Source organism: Phragmites australis, chromosome 19, assembly GCF_958298935.1.
Source record: "Phragmites australis chromosome 19, lpPhrAust1.1, whole genome shotgun sequence".
NCBI lineage: Eukaryota > Viridiplantae > Streptophyta > Magnoliopsida > Poales > Poaceae > Phragmites > Phragmites australis.
The window spans coordinates 1,331,936-1,358,887 of NC_084939.1; the positions used below are offsets into that span (position 1 = coordinate 1,331,936).

Genomic DNA, 26,952 nt, shown 5'->3' on the forward strand with positions numbered 1-26,952 from the left:
GAAGGGAAAACTACATGTGAGGAAGGAAGAAGAGGGTACGGGGAAGCTCACCATGGTTTCGGTTAGGCTAGAGACGTGTTGGTGAGGCGGATCGACGATGAGGGGCGAAGAATGGCACCGGAGCTAAGGAAGATGAGGGGTGGCACGACGGGCTGGCGGCGAATCCAGAGGGGAAAGCTCGGGGAAGGTTCCACGGAGCTCGGTCCTAGTCGAATTGAGCTTGGGCTCATCGGATTAGGGCTCAGGCACGGTGAATTAGGCCGGTGGTGTACTATTGTGCTGCACTCTGCTCTGCTTTGGAGTTCGGCCGAGTGAGAGAGAGAGAGAAGAGAGACTGAGCAGAGAGAGAGGGCCGGGGGGTAAAGCTAGTGGCCGAACTCACGCGAAGCACCATGGTGGCTGGTGACGTGGCTCGGAGGCGTAGCGTGTTGGCCGACTTCACCGGTCAACAAAAACGGCGACCGACTAGAGAGCAAAGCGGCTGAGAGGCAGTGAGAGCGAAGAGGGTGATGAGTGGGCCCTTGGTGAACAGTAGCCATCGGTGAGAAATCTCCCATCCTCTGATCTGATCCAAACCAGGTCTTCCCAAGGTCAAAAATTTGTGGGACAATTTTTGTGTGAAACTATAATTCATATGCAACCTATTTTATCTTATTTGACCCAAAAATCCTGAGCTAAATTTGAATTAAAATTCTCCAAAGTTGCTACCTTTTACAAATTGCACAGATCTTTAAGGCCTCAATTTGAATCCCAAAAGTTTGAGAAAATTCACTAATATTTTTCATGTGACATGGACTAATTTCTAAAATTATTTCCAACCCTATGTTGCATAGAAATTTACGAGTTCCTTCACAATGTACCACTTATTATTAAAGTTAACAATTTATGTTTATTTTTTAATTGCATTAATTACTTGCTCAAAACTTCAATTATGATTATAATGATGCTCATGAATGCTTAATGATAGGATTAAGGATTTTAGGCTATCACAGGTGTGCTTTCCGCCGATTGCATGTTGAGTCGTTTAGTTGGAGATGGAGGCTATGCTTAGTTCCGCTGCAGCATCAACTCTCGTTGGTCCCTTTTTTTTAGAATGAAGGTACGTTTAAGTAAATGATATTATTTCTATTATTCACTTATTATGTCACTATATATATGTAACTTGATTCTGGTATATATATAACTTATATTAGGTTTGTTTTTAAAACCGGGTGTGACATTGTGACATGATCCTCTCCTTGTTGTTGCTCATTGTTTCATGGCTAATGTAATCCTGGTCATTGCCATGTTTTTGCTTATTGTCTAGTGGCTAATGTAATCCTTCGTGCACCAGATCAACCGAGGAACACTTCAGAGCACAATATCCCCCTCAAATTATCAGTGTACTTGTAATTCTAAGTGTTCTGTCCGTGTGATTTGCCACAATCACCATAGGCCATACATTCCTGACAAAGAAGATTAGGCTTTTTTAGGTTACTATATCAACAATCTAGCATCGACTAGTTGCATATTGAGTATCCAGTACCGCCCCAAGCCCCTACGTCAGTTAGAACTCAGAACTGTCTACAAGGAAGCAAGAAACGCATCCCTATTCCCAAAAGAGTCCACACTCACTTGTCACTTACGGGTTTCCAAACAGAACAGAGATAGCGGGCAGTATCAGTTAGCAGTACAGCAAAGCAAAGAAAGGCTATGAGATTGTCCAACTTGCAGCATTACAACTCAATAGCGTTTGAAAAAATAAAAAAAAATCTTCTCTATGCTGATGATTTTTCCTCTAAATATACTGAGCTAATTTCGCTATAAAAAACGAATCTATTCTCTCTCTGTGCTACTACTCTCTGAATCAGACGGCTCAACTCAACTCAAAGGCGTGCTTCACGTGAAAACTCAGCAATCCACAAATTCCAGTGCAATTTAAGTATTTAACCCACTCTATGAAGGATATTTCTTCTAATATATCTCAACTATCTATAAGAAGAATCCATGTGGAGGCTTCTCAAAGGAGTGTCATCTGGCTCATCATGCCATGGTTGTCCACAACGCAAGCAAATGGCAACGCACGCCACTGTTCCAGAGATACCTTGCCCAATGTTGCAAGCCATCCAATCCAACAGTGAAAACTACAAACGCAAGCAACCGGCACCTGAGAAGAAGGAACCAGAAGGGCATCACGAAGCCATCATCACAGCACAGGGAGAAAAGGCTGGTTGGGTTACTGATCACCTCTCACAGCTAATCACCGTAGTTCTAGGGAGTTCCGAGGCAAGGACCTTTTCTTAAAGAATAATGCGCAGATCATGGCCTAATCATGCACTCAGCAAGTCAGCAGTGTTACCCTATCCTGATCCCTGATCCAGCCGCATGGATCACAAGGGCACATGCCAACAGGTAAATTTCTGGTTTACCACTGACAGGCAGAGTGAGCCGAGCAGTACTACAATGTAGTTTTGCTTTTTTACTGAGCAACAGGTCATCAGATTATTCCAAGTGAAAAATAAAACACAAGCAAGACTTTTTACAGTAGCTGGGGCAAGCAGAAGGTGAGATAGCTGAAGTGTGGCCACATCATTGTTCAAGGTTTGTTTGGCTTTGGCTCCAAGCTAGAGCCTGGAACTAGCTCTACACGCACACAGCCCTGTTGCCGGCACAGTACGCAGGGAGCAGAGAGAGACTGATCAAACCCATACAGAAACCATGCATGCATCAACGCTGAAACATGGCTGGCTCACTGTGACTTCACAGTCACACCCACATGGGAGGGCTCGAAACTGTTGCAAGCTTGTCCCTCTAGTATTTCCCTCCAATCCTCCATTTTCCTTTTGAGTTTCCACATTTACTCCACTGAACAATATGAGTAAAAAAGTAGTATTGGAGTTTGCACTGTGGTGGTGAGTGGTAACTGATGAGCAGAGCTGTGACTCTGCCTGAGTCCTGAAAAAGATTCTTGATCTGGTACAATTTCTTACTCTTTTTTCCTCCCTTCGGAATTCAGATCTTGTATTATCACAATTTTGGTACAGTGCTGGTACCAATGCTGTTTTCTCTTTTCAAGTACAAGAGGATCACCAGCAGGGACACTATCTATCTAATGTAGTACTTTATTGCTATCATCAGTGTGTGAAAGCCACCCCATGATGCATCAGTTGTTGGGATTGTCCTGAAAGTGGCAAGTTCAATGGTTAGCAAGTTGGGTTGGGATCAGAGATTTTGTGAACAGTTAACCACTGTTTCCAAGATTAAAAACGCAATGATGAATATATGTATCTCTTGCAAAAGCATAAGTACATGCCTGCACGTGGTATCCAATGCACTTGGGATGATAAGAAAAGATAGGGGTGGTTAGTTGCAGACAGTTTGGTCCATTTCTAAATCAGTTGAAATCGTGGTTTATGACTAGGCATCACCCCTTTTATTTTATAGTTGGCATCCACTAACTTGCAAAACACAACCCTACTTTATTTTTTCATACAGGAGATGCAAACAAATTAAATCTTGTTATTTTAGCAGTATCAAGCAGGTTGTCAGGTGAGCATGAGAGTTCAGTAGCTAAACAACCTAAACGTGGCACAAATGTTTAAGAGAAGTTGCCTTCCAAAAGATTAGCTTATTTAACCATGTTTCAAAAGATACCGCACAAGAATACAACATGGATAAGAGAGAAATGATTTTGGCTCTTAGCATGAACTATGAATATAATTTGCTACCAAACAAGTGCTATATGCATGAAAGGACTTGCTACCAAACTGAATTTCTATCCAAGGACTTTTTCCTACATCCATGTATTCATGATCTAAAGCTTCTGATCTAAAGCTTAAAAAAGAAAAAGAGGGAGAGAAGGACTTGTGGTTGCAGGAGAAACTGAATTGTGCTGACCTTATCCTTGGACTTCTTGATTTTTTTAATTTTTTAGATGAAATACATTAGAGTCGTTGGATATTTCCTTCGAAAGGAGAACTTTGATGATGAAGGTTCTCTTCTCTTGTTTTCTGTACCAGTCCCTTGTCATGCAAAATGTGCTTTCATATGACGCACTGCATTCAAAGCTTATCAAATGACAAAGGATGCCATTTGGCTTGTTGCCAAGTTCAGTGCTAAGGTGATTTGGATACATGTAAAAGGTAAAATGGAGCTTGTTTGTTCAACTATATGCATATGCAGGGTCAGCTTGGAATGGAAAATTTCTGAAGAATTTTATAAAATTCATACCCGTATTTGTAATCCAAAGAGATAATCTATGGTCTCGTTGGTTAGACTTGTAGTAGCTTTTTTCTAAGGGGAAAAACGAGTTTCTTGTACTGTAAATAGCTTTTTGTTTTCTTCATGTAAAGAGGAAGAATTCTGCTATATGCAGTGGGTTTATAAGGGTGTGATTGGTTGTTCCCGTATCCTGTTGTTTGTATAGACTGTATACGCAGGTTGAGCAGATGCAAGAGTGTTGAAGAGAAGAGTGTTTGGTTGGTTGTATCTGTCTCGACAGACTGAACTGAGTTTCTGTTTGTTTGATTGAATTTTAGATCGCATAAGCGGATGTAAAAGCTGAGATCTTGATTGGTTACTCATATAAAGGTGATTTTGTGACACTAACAAGTGAGCCCGCTTGTATAAACGGCGTCGCAGCCTACATCCGCCTAGCTATGTAGCGAAGGGAAGCTCAATTAGCTTCCCTCTCGAGCCAGACCGCGGATGTACACTTGCATTCATCGGGTCAGGCTAAAACAGTATATGTGAACCACCAAATATATTATTCTATGAGATTATACGTATTCACGGAGCCGGTATCTCTGAATGCGGCAATCACCCTCTAATAGTAAAAAGAGCTTCTAACTGCTCAGTAAGATCTACTCAGTTTGATCTCATTGATTGTGCTCCTAAAGTCTAATAAAGTTTGGATCTATTTGTAGTTTTGCAAGTTCCAGAGTCAAATTCATGGACCATCTCTATGATTCACCACTGGAGTACACAAAGATAGATACTTTATCATGGAAGCTTGCCCGGATTTTCTGTGCCACTTCAATAAGATACAGTATGTGGACTAACATACTAAGTTCAGTTCATGGTCATTAGTTTGAACAGATGAAATGCTTTGGTATCTTGCTTATAAAACTATCAGAACAAAAAGCCAAGCATGTTTATTAGCTGAAACTGAAAGCAGGCATAAAATACATACTTTAAAGGACCAGGAATGTCTTGTTAACTGAAAGTACGGTATGAAATGTGTCCCTTAAAAAACCAAAATACTATGTTGAAAAGTAAAACAAATAGCGACGTGCGGTATCATGAAAACAGCAACCGAGTCGCCTCAATTTCAAAGTTAACCACTGCCGGTAAAGAGTACGGCAATAGCTTATTTGTTCAGGATTTCAATTGCTTTTGACACGTTACCAAAGCAGATGATGCCTCGTCTCAATACCATGGTATATTCTGTTTCTAATATTTCAATTAATAGTGCTTTCCACGTCAATTTTTCAAGACAAATTAAAATCATTAAGACCAACACGCTCCCAGCACATAAACCGTTACTTGTATCCCTTTTTGGCCAGTGTCCTGCAAATCCGTTGCACTGTCAGCAACCAAAGCATCCTGCTAACAATCAAACCAGTAGACAACGAAGCAAATGCAGGCTCAGAGTATTTCTCAAAAAGCTGGGAGACACACTGTCCACCGCAAACGATCCGGCCACCACCTCTCCCACCATTTGCGTTGCCCCTTCGTTTTCTACGAGTGGTGGGGGCTGCATGATCCCACCAGACCTCCGCCCTGGATCTTCTAAATCCAAGCAACCTCCACACCACCTAACTGTTTTGCTAGTTCTTAGCTGGACCGGGACTGCCATGTAGTGCTATTCTAATGCCATAGTGCCGCATGCTCTCTCTCTCTCTCGGATCCCTGCACTCCTTTGATGATTTCCCCAGCCCAGCTTTCGGCATCAAGATCCAAGAAAGATCAGGAGCAAAAGTTTTGGGCAGCAATCATTAGTAGCTCCCTGCATTGCAGAGATTCTATTCTTGGCTGCTGTCCCACTCCTTCAATTCTCTTCTTGGCTGCTGTCTCACTCCTTCAGTCCCCCTCCTTCTTCATAGCTGTTCTTGCTCTGGCATTGGGTCAAGTTGAGGAACAGCCTCAAGAAGCAGTAGATTCTTCTCAAGGTACCAATGCAAATCCTCTTCTTGATGTTTCTTTCTGTCCTGATGGAATCCTCTTCTTGATGTTCTTGCAACAATCCCTTCTCTCTCTCTCTCTCTCTCTCTCTCTCTCTCTCTCTCTCTCTCTCTCTTGTTTGGTCTGCAGAGGTTGTATTGAAAAGGGAGATTAAGGGGCCAGAGGATCTCTAGATGCAGTAATTTTACGCAAGGTATTGGAGAAGTTCGTTACTGTTTGTGCTTTAACTAGCTGTTAATATTCCATATCAAGCACCGGATTTCCTGTCTTCCAGCCGTGCAGAAGTGCAGGCTAATCATTGCAAAGTGCAGGAATAGATTCTTTCTGCTGTGTTCATTCTTTTCTTGCCCTGAGCTGTTTTAGATTCCATCACACAAGCATGCTGATAGCCTGATAGCAGGTGCCTTTTTTCAGTTCCATTGGGAGGAAAAAGCAGATGAAGCTGTGCATAGGCAGGCTGAGATGCTTCTTCTCTGATCACCTTGTCTGAAGAAGAACAGCTCTTGTTTCCATTGCATGGAGGAGGCCATGGGGGGTCAAGTGATGGTGCCATTGGAGAGCTTGAGCTTGGAGCTCCCAAATGGGGAAATTGTAGTGGGCTACGACAAGGACATTTCTGCTCTGCAAGGTTGAAGCAGCATCGATGTACTGTGAATTTCCTGTTGATGTGATGGTGACTTTGCATCGAAAACTGATAGAGTCATCTCAACCCAACGTTGTTTCAGATGAGATTTCAGCTCTGCGATCAAGGCAGCGACTTCTTGATCGGAGAAGGCGAGAGGCACTGGACAAGCTCATAGACCTGAAAGGTACAGTCTTCGATCCTAGATAGCAGCTGTTAGTGCTTGAATTTCCAAGGTTCTGAGCTTGGCCGAAATTCAGGAAGTATCAGGGCGTTCTGCCGGGTACGACCATTGATCTCAACGAACAACTTCAAGACGAAATCAACGGTTTCCATTGAACAAGAGAAGATCACAGTCCAACATGTGGGGATCAAGAAAGAGTTCAGTGTTGATAGAGTTTTTGACCAGGATTCAACACAAGGTAATCTTTGTCTTACTCACTTGTTGACTTTTTTTACACAGTATGATTCATTTCATTGTGGCCCATCCAGAGGATGTTTTCCTAGAAGTAAAACCCATCCTCAGATCTGCACTTGACGGGCACAATGTCTGCATTCTCGCTTATGGCCAGACCGGGACAGGAAAAACCTACACAATGGTTGGTTGGTGATTGTTCTGAACAGATTTGAGCTAAATTCTATTTCATTTACCTTCCCCTGGAAGTTCTGATAAATGAAGGTGTAAATGATTGCAGGAAGGAACTGATGGTAAGCTCGGTATTGTGCCTCGAGCTATTCAAGAACTGTTCTCTCATGCTTCAGAAGACAGTTCATCCACATATTCTTTCTCCATAAGCATGCTTGAGGTGTACTTGGGGAGTCTCAGGGACTTATTGGCACCAAGGCAGCCTCTCTTCAGGCCCACAGAATGCAGCACACCATGGTAAGACTACCAGTTCACCTGTAAATTATGAAATCAGAACATCAATTCTCAAACTGAAAATTTCATGCTCAATTTCTTTGCGTTTTTCAGTAATCTCAGCATACTAGCAACAAAAAGTGGTGCTGTGGAAGTTGACGGGCTGACCGATGTCTCAATACCAGACCTTAAGAAAGCCAACCAGTGGTACTGCAGAGGACGGAGAGCCCGATCTACATCTTGGACAAATGTCAATGATGTCTCAAGCCGATCACACTGGTGGGTTCATGATCTGTTCCAATCGCAAACTTTCAATTGCTAGAGTATGGTAACTTGAACAGTACCCAATTTTATGTGCCTTAGCTCTGTCTATGTGTAGCTTGACAAGGATTACCATAAGGAGACATGGAGTCACTGAAGAAGTCAGCAAGCTCTGGCTCATCGATCTTGGTGGCAGTGAGCGGTTGCTGAAGACTGGGGCATCTGGGTTAACAATGGACGAGGGCAAGGCCATAAACCTCTCCCTATCAGCATTTGGAGACGTCATCGCTGCACTTAGGCGAAAGAGAAGTCATGTTCCTTACAGGTAACAGCTGAATTCTTCAGCTAACTTATCATACCATTTTCTAGTGTTTTGCTAGGAAAAAAATAGTTTTCTAACGTTTCGATTACATACGGTTACTCATCGGTGCTTTTGTACATTCACCTTATTTTTGAACTTCTGCAGAAACAGCAAACTTACCCAGATTCTCAGTGATTCGCTTGGTACGGAACATTTTTTAAATCAATTTGGAGCATTTTCTTAAAAAAGGGCTTAAACCCTGTCAACAAGATAATATGACACTATTCTGTTGAATATCTAAATAACAGGCGATGGTTCAAAGGTTCTCATGGTGGTGCACATCAGCCCATCAGAGGATGATGTTAGTGACACAGTCTGTTCCCTGAGCTTTGCAAAACGAGCCAGGTCAATCGAATCAAACAGAGACATTTCAGAAGTAAGTGTGCAAATGGAATGAGCAATTGTTACCACCTTGGCAAAAGTTTTTCAATAAGTTGAAAGGTTCGCCTTTCTGTGATGTAGGGTCTGAAAATGCTGAAGCAGAAGCGACTCGCAGAGCTTGACAAGGAAATATGTGATGCCGAGGAAGAGCTCAAGTTTCTGAATGAGCAAATAAGGAGAGCTGAGATCTCGCTTGAAGAGAAGAAGAAGAAGCTGTCGTCATCTGCTTGTCAGGCTCTCAGTGACGAGAAGGGATCACCGAGAAGCACTCTAGTGGTAGGCCACATTGATGCCATAGAGAGCCCACAGGCAACCGAGAAGGCAAAGAGCAGGGTGTCTCATGGCTCAGCACCTCATTTCATGTCCTCGACAGTGTGCAGCCGGCAAAGACATAGCGCGGGAAGCCATTCTGTCAGTAAGCCGAGGTTGACTAAATCTGTAAGCAGGAATCCGGGTGAGATCAGTGGGAGCCAGTCATTCAGCTACTCCAGCTGCAAGAACGCAGCCAAGGCTAGGTCGGTGGCATTCTCATCCAGTGTGCCTAAGTTGAAGTGCTTGCCAGTCAAGTCTGATCAGATCAACATAAGCAACAACAGCATCGACTCGACTGCGGCATCAGCACCGCGGCGGAGGGAAAGCTCCGGCTCCCGGCAGGTTCAAAGAGCCCCCCTACATCAGCACAGGAGAAGGATGTCTAGCCTAACCTAAACCTTACATAAATACTGATCATACAGTTCTGATTTTAACTTGTTGATTTAGCGGTGAAATGTTTCTGAAAGTTATTGTGGGTGTTGGATGTTATGTTTGTCAACTTCATAGTGCTTGACTGCTGTAACTATTGGAGGCCCTTCCTTTGCTGTTTTTGGTTTGAAATGGAAGGGCAAAAGGGTGTGAGGTATATGGTAGATGGAAATGGGATTGTAATTGGATTTACTGATGCTTTTTGTTGCTATGGCTTCGTAATTTTGGCAAAGAAAAAATCTACAGCATCATAACTATTACATCCTGAAATTACTTTTGCGATTTCCGCCTACAAAAAGAAGTAGAATCAACCCAAATATCGCATTCTCACTCTTTAGATTTAACTATTTTAACCATCTGTGGCCTCTGCAGGCAACTAGAATATGGAAATGTATCAAAGAAGGTATACCATTAGCATGTGCAGGAGATCAATCCTGAACTTGGTTTTTGGGACAGTACCATAGTGTCTACTGAATGTGTTTCTTATGTAATGTCAATGTTTATGAAATCCTGAAACAAGGAGTCAAAGAACCTGAATAAAAAGGTGAACTAGGTGACAGCCAAAATATGCAGTAAGTAGGAAGCTTGAGTTCCAGAAATGTGGTGACCAAATGACCTCTCGTTTGGAGCTTTGCAGACAAAAGCCATCCTAATGTGGTTCAGAAGGCTGAATCTTTTGATAGACGAGGACACACTCCTTTAGCAACATATAAATCAATCAACTGAAGTTTATGCTCAAATTTCAGAATTGAGACAATATATGAAGCTCGAAAGTCATGTTTTTTTTCTCGAATACGCAGGAGAGCTACGTAACTTTATATTAAGAAGATAGAGGAACAGTGAATCATACACGACGACCATTGACAAGTCTGATTCTAGAACACCCTATTACGAGTCATACACAACTGAAAACCTTGAAAGTTATGTTAACCAAGCAAACATAAATAGAACAGATAGGCGAATAATCCGATGTTGCCTTTATCATAGGAAATCTTTAATTGGCATGGTTTTGTGTCCTCAAATCAAATCACCAAGAGAATAGGTATCTCATTGTTAGAATGACATTGTTGTCCTGATAGGCTGGTCATGTTTCTTGCTTTTACTGCATCATAATCACATATAGGATTGAGTAGCAGATAAATGTTATTGCAAGATTGGACGAATCATCATGGGACCTGAATTTGTTTGACATGCCAGAACAGAATCACAACATTCTAAATAGTTAACCATTATGCAGGATCTAAACGTAGGTGCTTATTTCACAAGTAACTAGCGATCTAAATAAAACGAGCAACCGCCGCGAAACAGGCATGCACTGTGGCTACAGCTTGTCCATGTGAATTGCAGCATAAGAACCAGCAGCTTGCCCCTACTTGATTACATGATCCAGTCAATTGCTCGCATGCTGTCAGGGCAGTTGACAAGTTGTGTTCAGAACCTTAAAAAAAACGAGCTGCATGTCCTAGGATCCACCGATCCAGACTGTTACTTGTAAATTCAGTGTGTCTCTTCGTTAATCTGCTTTGGCTTCTAAATAGCCAGCTCTTCGGTAAAAACCCATCTAATCAAGCTGAACCTATGAGAGTGAAGGTGTAACACCCTACTTTACAACCAAGTCTATTTATAAAAAAAAAAGAAATTTTGACAGTATTTCCTCTATAGAGAAGTATAACTGACCAAAAGAAATATCACAGGCAGGCAGAAACAGATATAACCAGCATATATATAGAGTCCGCCACGACGCTACCAGCGTCGTACCACAACATAAACAAAAACAAACGACGGACCATCAGACACACCACTTGTATACACCGGTTGAGCTATCGACATCGTGATAAGTTAGTGTGTGTAGCTACCGAGATCCATCCCCAAAATGCACGTCAACATCTAAACATACCTGTAAAGAAAACACGGGTGAGATTCAAAAATCTCAGCAAGTGAAAGGTACTTTAACAAAAAGCTATTTAGCCACAGTTGAATGTGCTAACAATTCTAAATAGAAACTAGTAATGAAACACACCGTCAACACTAGGAGGAACAATTATGACTAAGCAAGTCCAACGATAACATTAAACATTTTAACATTCGGTTGGTATAAGCCTTCAGAGCCGCATATATATCTATATACACGCTAACTAAAGGAAATAAGATTTGATATGAATAATTCATTGAATTTCACAAGAAGACATAACCATGCACATGACATGCTCTCCTCACCCTTACCCCTCCTCGGGTAACGTAAGGGTGTGCACCGTACCCCTCCTCGGGTGACATACGGTACTGTACCGGTACGGTCGCGGCCAGAAGACGACGACAAACTTCCAATGCATGAGACGTATATGTATGACGTGCTTCAAGCATAACTAACATACGAAATATGCTTAAGACTTCAAAAAAAACATTGCATACAACACTAATGAACAACTGCAGAATGGCATATCGTGCCTACTGCACTTCATAAATCAATCATCAAGTAAACTTCTGGAAACGTAAACAACATAGTACTCAGCCCAGAATCAGTCATTCAGATTAGATGAATGCACTGTAATTAAAAAATGTAGGCAACTCAATATTAGGTTAAAGCATAGTCATACAATACATTCACTTGCCTTTACCGACGATGAAGAAAATTCGATCAAGAACGTCCAAAAATAGTACCACATGTACAGGCATACTATTAGAACTAAAACACATTTAAAACACATAAAATATGAAGCGTCAACTCTACGCTTGAAAACGTCGCGTCTTCGCCTATATTCCGGACAACTGAATAGAGAACTGTATCATATGAAATGATATTCTATTTCCAATTCAGAGTCGAACCAAAATTCTCACTAATTAGACTTGGCTTCGATTAATTGAATACTTCGACTCAAATGTCGTATCTTCGAATCAACAACGATTATCAAAACGAATCAGGCTATTGATCACATGAAATGATACGACAGGAATTGTTTGATTTGATTTAATCCAACTACAAATGTTCAGAAATTACCGAGAAATCGCCTTCGAAAAAATTGACGACGAATCCAACGAAATTCTGAAATTTCCAACTTTTCCCTCTCTTTTTTTTTCTTTTTTTTTTCTTCCCCTTTTTTTCCTTTTTTTTTCTTCTCTTTTCCTTTCTTTTCTCTTTCTTCCTTTTCTTCCTGGCTTCTTCTTCCAAGCTGCTTCGGCTCTTCTTTGCTCAGTTGGCTGCTGCTGCTGCCTCTTCAGTGATGCACGGCGGCCAGCAGCGGCGCAGGCAACCGGCGGCGGAGCGGTGAGCAGCTGCAGCGGCGGCGCGCAGGCCGGCGGACGGCAACGGCGCAGCACGGCTTGGCGAGCAGGTGGTGCGGCGGCGCCGGAGCAGGAGTGGTGCGGCAGGAGGTGGTGCGGCGCAGACGGAGCAGCGACGGCAGGGGAGAGAGAGAGAGAGACGCGAGAGAAAGAAGACGCGGGCGTGAGAGAGAGAAGCGGAAAAATGCGAGCACCCGAAGTATCTGGATGGATCGGGTTGAGGACCGATCCATCCGATACTTATCCTCTTTTTTTTATTTTTTTTTCAAAACAACGAACGGTCTAAATTTATTGGACTCGCTACGGGTCTCAAAGTGCCCGGAACAGACATATGAATAGCAAAATGGGTTCGTCTCGACGAGATGAACGCAACCACGGTCTCCGATCGGCCATACGAGCAACGGATCAAAAAGTCAAAATTCGGTCAAATTCCTTTCATTTCTTTCCTCCAAAAATTCGGTATTACATTCTTCCCCCCTTAAAGGAATTCGTCCTCGAATTCTGCCGTTTTCATAGCAACTATGGAATGGAGGTAAAATATTTCAAAACTTATGACTCACCAGTCTCAAAGAGCTCAGGATACTCCTTGCGCATTCGTTCTTCAAGTTCCCAAGTAACTTTTCGTTCTGTTTGATTTGTCCAAAGTACTCTCACAAACTTGATAGTCCTCCTCCTCATAACTCGCTCTGAGGAATCCAGAATACGTACTGGGTGGCACTTTACGGTCAGATCTTTCTCTATCGTAATTGATTCAACATCAATTTTATGCTCAGGGTCTCTCAGATATTTTCTTAACATAGAACATGGAAGACATTATGTACTCCACTCATTGAGTCTGGTAAATCAAGACGGTATGCCAAACTGCCTACTCGGTCTGTGATTAGAAATGGACTAATGTACCTCGGATTAAGCTTCCCAGAGATACCAAAACGTACAATACCTTTAGTTAACGACACTCTGAGAAGAACATAGTTACCAACTGAAAATTCTAAGTCTCGTCTCCGAATATCTGCATAGCTCTTCTATCGACTCTGAGCAGTCAACAAGTTCTGATGTATTTGGTACACCTTCTCTAAGGTTTGCTGGACCAAATTTGGACCAAGTAGTGATCTCTTTCCAACGGAATCCCAACACAAAGGGGAAACACACCTTCGACCATACAAGGCCTCAAAGGGAACCATCTAAATACTAGCTTGATAGCTATTATTATAAGCAAACTCTGCTAAAACTGGGATACAAATTTAGAATCCCGATCTGAAATGATCGGTTTTGGAACATCATGCAACCTCACTATTTCCCTGATATACAAGGGAACCAAATCATGTGCCGAACTGGTTGTCTTCATTGGAAGGAAATGTGCGGATTTGTAAGCCTATCCACGACAACTCAAATAGCATCTCTGCCTCAAGGTGAATGAGACAGCCCAACAACAAAGTCCATAGTGATATGTTCCCATTTCCATTCTGGAATTTATAAGGATTACATTAATCTTGCAGGTCTTTTATGCTCAGCCTTTACTTGTTGGCAGACACCACAAGCTGCAACATACTTAGCAATATTCACTTTCATCCTTTTCCACCAAAAATTTTGTTTTAGGTCTCGATACATTTTGGTTCCACCCGGATGAATTGTATAAGGAGTCCGGTGAGCTTCTCTCAATATATCCATTTTCACATCTGCCTTCTGTGGTACACAGAGACGTCCTCTAGAGCGTATTGCACCATTCTCATCAATGGTAAATTCCTTTGAATTTTTTTCATCGAAATCCTCTTTCGAACTTCTAAAAGAAGACGATCATATTGTTGAGCTTCACGTACACACTCAGGTATAGCAGATTGGATGATCATTTGAGTTTCTTTCTGCACAGTGCCAGCAAAGCAAAAAAGATATCCCCATCCGATCCAAATCCGAATGTAAAGACATTATTGCTTTAGGTACACCTGTTCTGCTAAGGCGTCAGCTACCATATTTGCCTTTCCGGGATGATACTGAATTGTCAGATCATAGTCTTTGATTAATTCTAACCATCTTCATTGTCTCAAATTCAGATCTCTTTGAGTGAAAATATACTCGAGACTCTTATGATCAGTGAAAATATCACATGACCCACCATACAGGTAATGCCTCCAACTCTTCAAGGCAAAAACCACTGCAGCCAATTCTAAGTCATAAGTGGGATAATTCTGTTCATGAGTTTTCAATTGTCTGGAAGCATATGCAATTACCCGACCTTCTTGTATAAGCACCCAGCCAAGTCCAATCCGAGAAGCATCAGTGTAAACTGTGAAACGCTTACCACTCTCGGGCAAAGCTAAAATAGGAGCGTTCACCAACTTATTCTTTAATGTTTGTAAACTGACTTCACATTCATCAGTCCATACAAATGGAACACACTTCTCGGTAAGTCTAATCATAGGCTTTACAATAAAATAAAAACCTTGTATAAAATGTCAGTAACGGCCAGCGAATCCAAGAAAACTCCGAATCTCTGTTACATTGGATGAACTTTACCATTTCGTTGCCTTCTCACTCTTAGAAGGGAAAATGAATCCAAGAACACACAACATTTCTGTTAATACTATACCAGCCAATTATGAGACACTCTCTTCGACTAGTTCTAATACCAAGGCATTAGTTGCCTAGAAACATCCTTTTTGGTGGATGCAATCACACCAAAAATATTGTTTGGCTAACTCCACAAACTCGGGTCGAAACCCCCAATAGGAATATAAACCTCTAGTTGGTCATTCTCATCCCGATATATCACCAAGTCTAGAAAGGGTGATCAGGAGATTACAACCACTTGCCTAATTCAATCCTTCCAAAACATCTAACGACTTGTCCTTCATGGTACAAGTTTAGACTTGCACTTTCCATCTTGAATACCAAAACACTTCCATCCAAAGGCAATTGCACCAATAGGTAAGCTGTGTTGATCGGTACATTCAGAAACATGCCAAACTGGCATACTAAAGAACTTCACATCTTGCTCACATTCCTAGGATAGTCATACTATCGGTAACCACGCCTCAACTTCTTCAAAGTAAAATTGCATGCAAAAACACATCCTCCTCAAAAGTTGAAAAGACATCGGTTAATCTAACCGACAAGATGATCACTGCGGAATGCTCATGGAGAGGGTTGAAAATATGACTTCTACAAACTCAACCCTGCTAATCCAACTCTAATTTAATTATTTTGCGAATTTAGTTTAGCAAGCACCATTCGCAACACCAGTTTACTGTCAACGGGTTGAGCGTTAGCATACAATGCTTCTCTCCAGGTCCTTAGAAGGCATACCCTCTCCTGAACAGCAACAAAACTACGGAGATACACCCCAATAGTTCATCCTCTTTCACAACACTCCTTTAAACAGAGGAGCAACCCTTAGCTCCTAAACATAACTCTAATCTCAGCACTTAAATTTCGGAATGAACCCCACTCTTCCCTTGAACCAGGGTTTAGATAGACTTACTCCCAATAGAGACAAACTTCTAGCATGTAAACCTACTCAGACATCTCTCAATCAAATCTCCATCCTTAGAGAAAACTGGGTCACCAACAGAAATCCAAAACTCTCACGTCAGAAATTAGTCAATTACTTCTTTAACTTCATTCACTCCACAAGAGCCAATAGAAAGCAAAGTTCTAGAATGGATCATATTAAAAATCTATCAATAAAATACCACGACAAGCCCAAACAATACCTTTGGTTATTAGGTCAGGGAAAGTTTGGAAGACCTTAAATTTCAACATTCACTTCAACGAGCAAAACTCACCAGGTTCAATTGATAATGCTCCCATGGTGACAAACCAACTTAGCATCCTATCATGATGTTATAGGTCATAGACTATTCAGCAAACCCTTGTCAACGCCAATGCTCCTACAACCCAAGTATATTCTTGGCTTCAAGCTTCAAAGCAAACGAATCCCCATGTCAAAGATGACAGGTTTAACTAAGCGATATCAGAAACATAACACGATTCAACCAAAATCTCTACCTCAGCCCCGCAAGAGCCAACCTTAGGTATTCCAATCGTGAAACCTCACAAAACAGGTTTGAAACAACTGATGCATCCTTAAGGAAGGTGTCGCTCCATTAACATCACTTCGATACAAATCAGTTGTATCAACGCAATCGATATCTCCAACTCCCATAGCCAGTGGACTATTCCACAAAGGCTAACTTAACCAAAATAACTACCTCAAATAATCATTTCAAAACATGCATAGATATTCCAACCATAAAAGATTATTCTCAGATATTAAAGAAACTGACACATAAGATATGTAAACATTTCAACTTAAACACGAGGTGTTAACTAACCCTCATAACATCAACAACTAGGGTACAAGTCTAGCAAAAGATTAGAAAAAAAAACTCCCAGAACCCTATTAGGTTCTCGCTATCAACACATCTTCACACAATCGACAAAAAGATCGCCCCGACTCCATGGGAAAAGAAATTCCTACACCATTCTAATGTTTAGGTTGAAAACATTATCACCTTATCTTCTATGGTAAGGCACACATCGATCCATTTCTCCGACATTCTGAGAACGAATAGTTAGGGTCAATGATATGAGGGCCTGTCCATCTCGTACCCAAAACATTTGGTCTGTATGTGGATAGTTGGATCACAAACCTAACTCTTGGTCAACCTCACCTGGCAATGCAGAAAAGGCATTATGGGGGCCCTCCACTTAACCCATCTGCAGTGCCATACAACAGTTATGCTATTGATCCTCTGAAGCTTCTCAGGTTCTAATGACCAAGGTAACTATTTTAACGCCCTGACAAAAACACCATTCCAACGGAACTGACTCCAACAACTTAACAATATATATCAATGATAAAACACTAAAGAATATGTGGACAATCAAAGATGTAACTTCAATAGTACTTATCTGAGATAGTGAACATAAGCGAACAAAGATAAACAAGGCGTGTGCAATGAAATGCATCCCATACCCATCCTATTTGTGTAAGTGTGTCAGGTTCATCATTCAATTACCTAGGACTTAAAGCCTAGGCTCTGATACCAAGTTGTAACACCCTACTTTACAACCAAGTCTATTTATAAAAAGAAAAGAAATTTTGGCAGTATTTCCTCTATAGAGAGGTATAACTGACCAAAAGAAATATCACAGGCAGGCAGAAACAGATATAACCAGCATATATATAGAGTCCGCCACGACGCTACCAGCGTCGTACCACAACATAAACAAAAATAAACGACGGACCATCAGACACACCACTTGTATACACCGGTTGAGCTATCGACATCGTGATAAGTTAGTGTGTGCAGCTACCGAGATCCATCCCCAAAATGCACGTCAACATCTAAACATACCTGTAAAGAAAACACGGGTGAGATTCAAAAATCTCAGCAAGTGAAAGGTACTTTAACAAAAAGCTATTTAGCCACAGTTGAATGTGCTAACAATTCTAAATAGAAACTAGTAATGAAACACACCGCCAACACTAGGAGGAACAATTATGACTAAGCAAGTCCAACGATAACATTAAACATTTTAACATTCGGTTGGTATAAGCCTTCAGAGCCGCATATATATCTATATACACGCTAACTAAAGGAAATAAGATTTGATATGAATAATTCATTGAATTTCACAAGAAGACATAACCATGCACATGACATGCTCTCCTCACCCTTACCCCTTCTCGGGTAACGTAAGGGTGTGCACCGTACCCCTCCTCGGGTGACATACGGTACTGTACCGGTACGGTCGCGGCCAGAAGACGACGACAAACTTCCAATGCATGAGATGTATATGTATGACGTGCTTCAAGCATAACCAACATAACTTCCGGAATATGCTTAAGACTTCAAAAAAAACATTGCATACAACACTAATGAACAACTGCAGAATGGCATATCGTGCCTACTGCACTTCATAAATCAATCATCGAGTAAACTTCTGGAAACGTAAACAACATAGTACTCAGTCCAGAATCAGTCATTCAGATTAGATGAATGCACTGTAATTAAAGAATGTAGGCAACCCAATATTAGGTTAAAGCATAGTCATACAATACATTCATTTGCCTTTACCGACGATGAAGAAAATTCGATCAAGAACGTCCGAAAATAGTACCACCTGTACAGGCATACTATTAGAACTAAAACACATTTAAAACACATAAAATATGAAGCGTCAACTCTACGCTTGAAAACGTCGCGTCTTCGCCTATATTCCGGACAACTGAATAGAGAACTGTATCATATGAAATGATACTCTATTTCCAATTCAGAGTCGAACCAAAATTCTCACTAATTAGACTTGGCTTCGATTAATTGAATACTTCGACTCAAATGTCGTATCTTCGAATCAACAACGATTATCAAAACGAATCAGGCTATTGATCACATGAAATGATACGACAGGAATTATTTGATTTGATTTAATCCAACTACAAATGTTCAGAAATTATCGAGAAATCGCCTTCGAAAATATTGACGACGAATCCGACGAAATTCTGAAATTTCCAACTTTTCCCTCTCTTTTTTTTTCTTTTTTTTTTCTTCCCCTTTTTTTCCTTTTTTTTCTTCTCTTTTTCCTTTCTTTTCTCTTTCTTCCTTTTCTTCCTGGCTTCTTCTTCCAAGCTGCTTCGGCTCTTCTTTGCTCAGTTGGCTGCTGCTGCCTCTTCGGTGATGCACGGCGGCCAGCAGCGGCGCAGGCAACCGGCGGCGGCGCGGCGCAGCGGCGCGGTGAGCAGCTGCAGCGGCGGCGCGCAGGCCGGCGGACGGCAACGGCGCAGCACGGCTTGGCGAGCAGGTGGTGCGGCGGCGCCGGAGCAGGAGTGGTGCGGCAGGAGGTGGCGCGGCGCAGACGGAGCAGCGACGGCAGGGGAGAGAGAGAGAGACGCGAGAGAAAGAAGACGCGGGCGTGAGAGAGAAGCGGAAAAATGCGAGCACCCGAAGTATCTGGATGGATCGGGTCTAGGACCGATCCATCCGATACTTATCCTTTTTTTATTTTTTTTTCAAAACAACGAACGGTCTAAATTATTGGACTCGCTACGGGTCTCAAAGTGCCCGGAACAGACATATGAATAGCAAAATGGGTTCGTCTCGACGAGATGAACACAACCACGGTCTCCGATCGGCCATACGAGCAACGGATCAAAAAGTCAAAATTCGGTCAAAATCCTTTCAGAAGGCTGACGCATCATTCTCAAGTTCCATGCATTCCTTATTTAGAAAAGAGAGAGAGAAATCCACGCATTCCTTATCATTCTAGACCAACGGCACCACACATTACTTGAAAAAGACAATGCCTTGATCCTCCTGCCAGTCCAAGTTGCGTGATCTTTCGCTGTACCCCGTGCCCTCTCCCAAGTGCAGATCAAAATGCAACATCAAGAATCATTTCGAGGAGAAAAGAGTTGACTGCTCTAACCCGGTTGCTCCGTATGGGCGGTACTGCAGCAATAAAAGCATTAATATATAGTGACAGTGACATGTACTCTTATAGAGCAAGCGGTCAAAGAGATTTTTACCTAGTTTGAATAAAAGTCTAGATTTTGGATTGATGCTACTATTTAGACCATGTGTAGCCTCTTTTGTTTCAACATTTGGTTGTAGTCTGGTTCTTTTTTCTTTTTTGGGTTATGTGCTTTCAAGCTATGTAAAAGCTTCTTTTGTTAAAAAAAAAAACACTTATGAATAACTGTGCAGCGCTATAAGTGTTTAACACTTGGTTACCCAACCAATGTGACTAAGGTCGTGTTTATTTGAGCTTCTGTTTTTGAGTTTTTCTGAAAAGTTGTGTTTTTGGTTTGTTTGAAAAGCTGCTTTTGGAAATAGGTTGTTAGCTTCTACAATAAATTTTTGGCTTCTTAGCACATAGCTTCTCAGCTTTAGTTTATTTTTCTAGCAGGCTTCTAGCTTCTCCAGAACCCGTTTATTCTGACTTCTAGCTTCTGTCAGTAGTAGAAGTAAAAACAGAAGCAAAAAAACAAACACGACCTCAGAAAAGGATCAAAGAGCTCTGTAGAATCCATGTTGTCAACTAGAATCCGGCTAGAAATCTCCCCAAATCAACCGGCCGCGATCCTAGCTCCGGCGAGGGGGCACGTCAGCAGCGAGGTGTTGTTTGGTTATATGGCCTAAGTGCCAAATTTAGTTAAAAAATAGTCGTTTAATTGGTAGCCAAAATTTTAGACACAACTAAATTTAAGCTTCAAAACAAAGTTAGCCAAATCATAAGCTTAACCATTCTAATTTTAACTAACACGTGTCCTGTGGGACCCCAAAACAAACAGGCCCAAGTGCGGCAGGCTCGGGCTGGGGCTGCCAGTGGCACCTGGGTCCCACCGCCCAAGCGACACGTGTCCTGTGGGGCCCCAGCCACGTGCTCCCTTCCCGAGCGGCAGCAACTACCCCGCCCACTGACCGGTGGGCCCAACCACAGGTCCGCCCTCCCCCTCGCGCCCTGCCCCTTCCCGTCGCCTCCAGAAGTAAGCAAAATCAAACCCAAAACAGAAAAAAAATAGATTTTTTTAGCATAATCCCGTTCGAATCAAATCTCCTCCTCGTCTCCGAGTTCGCCGTGGCGCGCCTCCTGTCACCCGCCCCCGCCGATAAAGCCCGTCAATTTGGCAAATTCCCAGCGCGAACTCCTCCGATTCTCGCCGCCCTGCCAAAAGTCTCCAACTCCAAGTCTTCTCCCCCGGTTTTCTCCGCTCGAGCGCGCTGATTCTTGACCGCTGGTGCGACTGAAGGCGCCAGCTTTTGTCAGTTCCGGCGGCCTGGTGGCTCGATCCATTCTTCTTCCTCGTACGAGATTCGGTGTGGATTGGTTATTTTTTTGGTGCGTTGCGTGCGGGCGGGCGGTGGTGTTTCTTCGAAGGCAAGCGAGGGGGGAGGTCGATTGTTTAAGGGGTGGGGAGGTGGTAAGGTTGAGTGACTGTCGGAGGTGAGGATGGGGATGGGGGTGGCGCTGGGCGACCCGCAGGCGGACTACGACTCCATCGCGGCGGTGGGGCTGTTCGTGGCGCTCATGTGCGTATGCATCATCGTCGGCCACCTCCTCGAGGAGAACCGGTGGATGAACGAGTCCACCACCGCCCTCTTCATTGTGAGTCCAGTTCCATGTGTGTTGGGATTGTGCTGTTTGCTGGAAATTGGGGGCAATTGAGTTGTGTGATGTGTGTGGCTTGCAGGGGCTGGGAACCGGCACAATGATCTTGCTGGCGTCGAGCGGGAAGCATTCACACGTACTCGTGTTCAGCGAGGATCTCTTCTTCATTTACCTGCTCCCGCCGATCATTTTTAACGCAGGGTATGCGACTTGTGCGAGTTATATGCAGTACTGTACTGTTGCTCTTCTTTTATGGCTAGAAAGGATCACCGTTTAAGAGCAGTGCAACATTTAAGCGATATATTGAGCACCATATTGGTGGCTAAGAGAATAGCTCAAATTTTAGTAATTGTAGTTCAAGGGGATCTATTGTTACCACACTTATGCTTGAAATTGTTTTTTCTGTAATTAAGGCAGCAGCAGTTATTAGATGCGTTTACACTTTTAATTATTATATATATTAGGTTCTCTTGATAACTTTTTTGAGTCCTTTTTAGATAGAGCGATTTTTTTGGAGCCTGGTCAAATTAAAATCCCCAAAAAAAATCCCCTTAAATAACATGGATATTGTGCTACTAAATATACCAGCAGTGATTTAATTGAATATTTGGCATTAAAAACCTAGGTGGTGTATGTTTCTCACTATTTCTTTTTCTCTTTCCCTAAGCCAGGTTCCAAGTGAAGAAGAAACAGTTCTTCCGGAATTTTATCACTATTACGCTGTTTGGTGTAGTTGGGACCTTGATCTCTTTTACTGTGATATCCCTGGGTAGGCATACTCCCTCATCAAATTTTATCAAGCATGCTGTTTCTTGTTCACCTCGCTCACTTGCACATTCGATCACAGGTGCTCTTGGACTAATATCAAGGCTCAACATTGGTTCGCTTGAGCTTGGAGATTATCTTGGTCAGTTCTTGACCTAAAATATTAGTGCTTCCGTTGCTTGTTTTGCAGCTCTTGCTTTTTGACTCCTGCATGTGAAACTTTCAGCACTTGGGGCAATATTCTCGGCAACGGACTCTGTATGCACCTTACAGGTGTTAAACCAAGATGAGACACCCTTCCTGTACAGCTTGGTGTTTGGTGAAGGTGTTGTCAATGATGCAACATCGGTTGTGCTGTTCAATGCTATCCAGAATTTTGATCTCGGCAGTATCAGTAGCGCTAAATTACTAAAATTTATTGGCAGCTTCCTTTATCTGTTCAGCAGCAGCACCATACTTGGAGTAGCCGTAAGTTATTTCCTGCACCCGCCAAAACATTTGCCAAAGTTTATTTTTACTAAAGTATGTAATGACTACAGGCTGGACTTCTCAGTGCTTATGTCATCAAGAAGCTGTACTTTGGCAGGTTTATACTTGACACAATTAGATTTGTGTACTTGATATTGGTCTCATCAAGACATCAACTCATCATACATGTTTATAATTTCTTATCCATTCTGTTACAACTTGTTCCTCTAATTTAACATTCGTTTCAGGCACTCGACTGATCGTGAAGTTTCCATTATGATGCTTATGGCTTATTTATCTTACATGCTAGCTGAGGTGAGCACCCTGTATTATTAGCTCTCGTAGATATTGCATATTTCAGAGCAGCAGCTAAATGCTGTTGTAATTGTTATTGACTGGTTGCGTTGTATGGCAGCTGCTTGATTTGAGTGGTATTCTCACAGTGTTCTTCTGTGGTATCGTAATGTCACACTATACCTGGCACAATGTAACAGAAAGCTCCAGGGTCACAACCAAGTAAGTATCTAAATGGTTTCTCAACAAATCTCTGATCATTCATTTAAACTTTCGTGGTTCTAAACGTGTCTATCCTTATAAGAGTAAATTTCGCAAAACTACACTACGATCGTTAAAACTATCATAAAACTACACATTTTCCCTCCTATTTCACAAAATCACACTTACTTTGCATCACTTTATTACAAAACTACACTTCTTTTGGTTTAACTATCACAAACTACACTTATTCCCTCCTATTTCACAAAACTACATTTTGCATCACTTTATCACAAAATTACACTTATGTTATTGTGAACAGATCTGATAAGATAGGTCCACACGTCATACTTATATGCATCAGCCCTCACCGTTTGCTGACGTGGCCGATTACATCATGTCACAATTGCTTGCCAAGTTAGCAGATCCTACATGGTCTTTGGGTTTCTTTCTCTTGGAAGCTACCGATCTGGTGCGAGTTGAATTTCTAGTCGCGAAAAATTGGCATTGATAGGGGTTGACATGGCACCATTTAGCCATCCAAAGTATGACACGTGGGCCCATCTTGTCAGATATGATCACAGAAGTGTAGTTTTGTGATAAAGTGATACAAAGTAAGTGGTTTTATGAAATAGGAGGGGAAAAAGTGTAGTTTGTGATAGTTAAACCAAAAGAAGTATAGTTTTGTGATAAAGTGATGTAAAGTAAGTGTGGTTTTGTGAAATAGGAAGGGGAAAATATAGTTTTGACGATTGTAGTATAGTTTTGCGAAATTTACTCTCCTTATATTGATCACTACGGTGATGCTTATATTATTTTATGGACGTCAGGCATGCCTTTGCCACATTGTCATTTATCTCCGAGACTTTTCTCTTTCTCTACGTTGGCATGGATGCGTTGGATATAGAGAAGTGGAAGATTGTCCGTGAAACATACAGGCATGCTCCCTCCCTCCCTCTTTGTATCCGCGCGCGATGCATAACCCCATTGCTCAAGTAGTAGATTTTTCTGAGTCTTGTACACATTTTCTATCATGTGCAGCCCGATGAAATCTATTGCTTTGAGCTCCACTATTTTAGCCTTGGTACTGGTTGCAAGAGCTGCTTTTGTTTTCCCGCTATCATTTCTGTCAAATTGGACCAAAAAAACTCCAGGCGGGAAGATCTCTATTAAGCAGCAAGTGAGTATATTATTGAGCAACATCAGAGTCTTATGTCCTCTTGCAGCAGTTTTCGTGTTCCATACATGATATTGGTCATTCAGGTCATTGTTTGGTGGGCGGGTCTCATGAGAGGTGCTGTATCCATTGCGTTGGCCTACAATAAGGTAAAAACCTTGTGTCCAGTTCGTCTGATTTGAACATTGACTTGTAAATGCTTGACTGCTTTTGTATAGTATTGAAGTTTTATCATGCTTTGATATTGTATGCTAATTCAAGCCATATCATTTATCAGAGCATATTAGGAACAGTTGTACCATTGTCATTGGCTTAGCTAGGAATGCGGACCAAAATTGCTAAGACATATTAATGCAAGCCATCTGCCTAACTTAATCTCTTTCCCTTATATAGAAGTTGTCCCATTCTCGTTGCCAACCAGATTGCCGCGAAAAGTTGCTTCAGGCGTTCTAAACTATGTAGTCATGTCAACTCAACTCCATAATGACTGGTTATTATCCTTAGATGTTAGTGAGTGAACCGGTCACTCGACCTATTCATCAATTCATAGTTCAAACCTTCAGACAGTCGCTTCATAGGTACTATCTTCATTCTCAAATAGATGTCGTTTTAGAATGCGTGCCATCAAACTTAAAAAACTTTAACCATTAATACACACAAAATTGGTAGGATTCGACACATGAAAATGATATGAGTGGATTCAGCATGAAAAATAATTTCATGTGATTATATATTTAACAAATTTCACTAAGAAATAATTACAAAAGGTAATGTTAGAACATGTGTATTGGAGACCATGTCGATGTTCTAAATGATAAGTAAAAAAGAACGGATGTAGTATGTAGTATTTCGAGTTAAATTTGGAGCAATTTAATTAATGTGTTTCTGACAGCAGCACATGCAGGTGGCTTGTTTGTAAACTAAATTGCTCCCTCAAAGTTTGGTTTTCTTTTCGTTTATTTTTCCTTTTTTTTTCTCATTTGAAGGTTAAGAGTTCATGTTGTTTTCCATCCATGCTTTGATCTAACCAGCAGCTTTCTCATTTGCAGTTCGCAAGCTCAGGCCATACTCAGCTCCCAAGCAATGCTATCATGATCACCAGCACAATTAGTGTTGTTCTTTTCAGTACAATTGTAAGTTCTGTCTCAATCTCCAATGCCGTCACATCCTTCCATAGTTCCATACAAAGAAAGAAACGGTTATTACCAACAAAACCGTAATATGACAAACTGTCTCTTAACTGGCACTCAAGCTGATATCGCGGACAAGTACCAAACACACAAACGTGACTTACGATAGGCAATTTTTGTTTTCCTGCTACAACCCTGTTCTGATTCAATCAACTATCTTTTGTTCACTCAGGTCTTTGGGCTACTGACCAAGCCACTGATCAGGCTCTTGATCCCGGCAAGGCACCTATCAAGGGAGCCAAGCGCTCTCTCCGAACCATCTAGCCCAAAGTCCTTCCTTGAGCAGCTGATCGCAAACAGTCCCGACGCCGATCTTGAGAACTGCGTGAGCCTACGCCGCCCAACAAGCCTCCGGCTACTCCTGCAGGGCCCTTCACGGTCGGTCCACCATTACTGGCGCAAGTTCGATGACGCCTTCATGAGGCCGGTGTTTGGTGGCCGCGGCTTCGTTCCCTTTGTCCCTGGATCGCCTACTGAAAGCAGTGTGCCATTGCTTCCTGGAACTGAGAACTAGACGACTGTTGCAAAAGGGAGGGAAATCCAGCAAAAAAAGGAAAAAAAGTTTTGTAAATTAGCTTCATTTAGCATGATTCATGTATATCTGAGGTAGTAGTGTTCCTGGTAGCTAGTACGTACGTGCTGATATAGCCTAGTTGCCGGACCTGTGCATGGCTGTATATATCAATCACACTGGTCAAAGCACACTCTTAACTACTTTGTATCTATTTTACATTTCCTCTCTATACGATGATAAATTAGCCTCTGTACATTGTAGAATGGTAATTAGGATAACTAGATCATCTCGCTTAGTTGCTTCCACTAATGTATAGTTATTGCTAATTATATATGTGGTCAATTAAAGAGTCACAATCATAATCCAGCTAACTATTAAATCAAATCTAACTCTTATCTCATAGCTAATTCTATCTTTAAACAAATCAAATCTTAAATTACCAAACTTATATTCTAATTAAAAAGTTAATTTATCTCCTAATGCTCTATTGTGTCTATATCATTTTCCTCCTTGCCATGAAACAACTCATCCTCAAGCTGAATTTATTGCGTCTAATAATCAACCATTAT

The 26,952-nt window shown here is 41.8% G+C and overlaps 2 protein-coding genes across 6 annotated transcripts; both read left to right on the plus strand.

Moving 5' to 3' along the window:
• The first annotated feature begins 5,684 nt into the window (after positions 1-5,684).
• On the plus strand, positions 5,685-9,579 carry LOC133900840 (kinesin-like protein KIN-14O). Of its 5 annotated transcripts, none has more exons than XM_062342091.1 (12): positions 5,685-6,149; positions 6,292-6,355; positions 6,560-6,790; positions 6,888-6,971; positions 7,045-7,206; positions 7,277-7,383; positions 7,480-7,667; positions 7,758-7,922; positions 8,023-8,229; positions 8,371-8,408; positions 8,514-8,641; positions 8,728-9,579. In XM_062342091.1, the coding sequence occupies exons 3-12, from the start codon at positions 6,679-6,681 to the stop codon at positions 9,352-9,354; spliced, it is 1,818 nt and encodes a 605-aa protein (XP_062198075.1). In that variant the 5' UTR covers positions 5,685-6,149; positions 6,292-6,355; positions 6,560-6,678; the 3' UTR covers positions 9,355-9,579. The 5 variants fall into 5 exon arrangements, with proteins under 5 accessions (XP_062198075.1, XP_062198077.1, XP_062198074.1 ...); XM_062342093.1 differs by having other exon boundaries at positions 6,563-6,790; XM_062342090.1 differs by having other exon boundaries at positions 6,577-6,790.
• Positions 9,580-21,146: 11,567 nt separating this feature from the next.
• Positions 21,147-26,632, plus strand: LOC133900333 (sodium/hydrogen exchanger 1-like). The gene is made up of 13 exons (XM_062341423.1): positions 21,147-21,771; positions 21,857-21,975; positions 22,446-22,543; positions 22,622-22,681; positions 22,766-23,007; positions 23,079-23,125; positions 23,256-23,322; positions 23,423-23,523; positions 24,333-24,440; positions 24,544-24,682; positions 24,766-24,828; positions 25,729-25,812; positions 26,042-26,632. The coding sequence occupies exons 1-13, from the start codon at positions 21,616-21,618 to the stop codon at positions 26,381-26,383; spliced, it is 1,626 nt and encodes a 541-aa protein (XP_062197407.1). The 5' UTR covers positions 21,147-21,615; the 3' UTR covers positions 26,384-26,632.
• The last annotated feature ends 320 nt before the right edge of the window (positions 26,633-26,952 follow it).

Excerpts from the sequence above, each read along its gene's own strand:
- LOC133900840 (XM_062342091.1), top strand. The coding sequence starts at position 6,679 with ATGGAGGAGGCCATGGGGGGTCAAGTGATGGTGCCATTGGAGAGCTTG. Across the intron at positions 7,207-7,276 it reads TGACCAGGATTCAACACAAG|AGGATGTTTTCCTAGAAGTA; the intron begins GTAATCTTTGTC and ends TGGCCCATCCAG. Across the intron at positions 8,642-8,727 it reads CAAACAGAGACATTTCAGAA|GGTCTGAAAATGCTGAAGCA; the intron begins GTAAGTGTGCAA and ends TCTGTGATGTAG.
- LOC133900333 (XM_062341423.1), top strand. The coding sequence starts at position 21,616 with ATGGGGATGGGGGTGGCGCTGGGCGACCCGCAGGCGGACTACGACTCC. Across the intron at positions 21,772-21,856 it reads CCACCACCGCCCTCTTCATT|GGGCTGGGAACCGGCACAAT; the intron begins GTGAGTCCAGTT and ends TGTGGCTTGCAG. Across the intron at positions 22,544-22,621 it reads TTTTACTGTGATATCCCTGG|GTGCTCTTGGACTAATATCA; the intron begins GTAGGCATACTC and ends ATTCGATCACAG.